The 1,478-nt window shown below is 44.0% G+C and overlaps 1 protein-coding gene across 1 annotated transcript in view; it reads right to left on the reverse strand.

The window, feature by feature from the left end:
• Window positions 1–644, reverse strand: part of LOC101851705 (ecotropic viral integration site 5 protein homolog) — a gene marked incomplete at its 3' end in the record, with an annotated part of 16,497 nt that extends 15,853 nt beyond the window's left edge. Inside the window, 1 exon segment of the mRNA XM_013091072.1 lies at window positions 274–644. Within this exon segment, the coding sequence (XP_012946526.1) occupies window positions 274–420 (147 nt within the window).
• Between the last annotated feature and the right edge of the window lie 834 nt (window positions 645–1,478).

Below are 1,478 nucleotides of genomic sequence, written 5' to 3' on the forward strand. Positions count from 1 at the left end.
TCTCTCTCTCTCTCTCTCTCTCTCTCTCTCTCTCTCTCTCTCTCTCTCTCTGTCTCTCTCTCTCTGTCTCTCTCTCTCTCTGTCTCTCTCTCTAGCACCCCGCCCCCCCCCACACACAATAACACACAAACAAATTACAGACCTATACACAAACTTAACAAGGGAATGTAGGAATCAGAGGCCTCTCACCAATATAAGTCAACAACAACAACAGCAACAACAACAGCAACAGCAACAGCAACAATGCACATACCAAACGACACTGCCACTGACGTCACCACCAGCTGCGGTCCCAACAGCGCCCGCAGAGTCCTTGACCTTGCCCTCGACGCCGTTCTGCTCAGCACTGGTTGCCATGGTAACGATGAAAGGGGCCGCACCCCGGGAAGTCTCTACAACCGTTGGGCACAAGATGGACATCCATCTATATGGTCATCTAAGAATAAATATTTTTTAAAATTATATATACTTTTTCTTCTTTTTTAAATGAATTTTAATGTAGATGTTTTTACACCAACATGGACACAATTTAAATCATTTGGAAGGCAGGCATACAACCCTGGCTGACAGGGCCAATCCGGGCTGAGAGAGAAACAACAGCCAAGCAGTAAGACCGAGACGCTTGATAAAAAAATTTCTCCCCATTCGGGAATCAAACCCGGGCCTCCTGTTGAGTTTTAGCAAGAGTTTTACGGCACTTGCAACACAATAAGGTTATATAAGTGCCGAAGATTAGAGGTGGTACAAGAGAGTAACAACAACAAAAAAAAAAGAAAAAAAGAACGAGGGGAGATAAAGACGATAGAAGTTTGATAGGAAAGAAGAAGCAAACTACAACAGAGCACCCGCCAACCACCCAACGCCGGTTTGTAAATTATGTTCGGCCGATATGATCTCCACTCGCGTATAGAGAGGGGCGACTGGTTTTGTCAACACGGCCCCACATTTATTTATACCATCCACAGGGGCAATCCGCTTCGACACAGGCAGTTGTGAGATACAATACAATACATCAGAACAGATTGTTTCTTTTGATGTGAGTATTACGGCGCTGGCATCTATATATAATATACATGAATAATATAAGGTCGTTTGAGCGAGCGGGGCACACGTTGGTAGCTTTTTAGATTTTGTTTTAGTAGAGGTATTACGGCGCTCGCAACTGCATAAGGTCATATGAGCGCCAGAAGATTACAGGTGTTACAAGAGAGCAACAAACATAAAAAAAGGAGGGGAGATAAGGACGATAGATGTTTGATAGGAAAGAAGAAGCAAACCACACCAGAGCACCCGCCAACCACACACGTGGTAGCTTTCACGTGAGTAACTCAATAACAAAAATACATTGGAAACTGACTAAAAACGTAAGGATGGGGGTGTCAGTATGTTGTTTCAGTAAGGAAAAGCACACGTGACAATAACAACAGCCACAGTCCAACGCAACGAAAATGGAAGGTAATGCTTTGCCTTTGTAACGT

Source organism: Aplysia californica, unplaced genomic scaffold (assembly GCF_000002075.1).
Source record: "Aplysia californica isolate F4 #8 unplaced genomic scaffold, AplCal3.0 scaffold02004, whole genome shotgun sequence".
Classification (NCBI taxonomy): Eukaryota; Metazoa; Mollusca; class Gastropoda; order Aplysiida; family Aplysiidae; genus Aplysia; species Aplysia californica.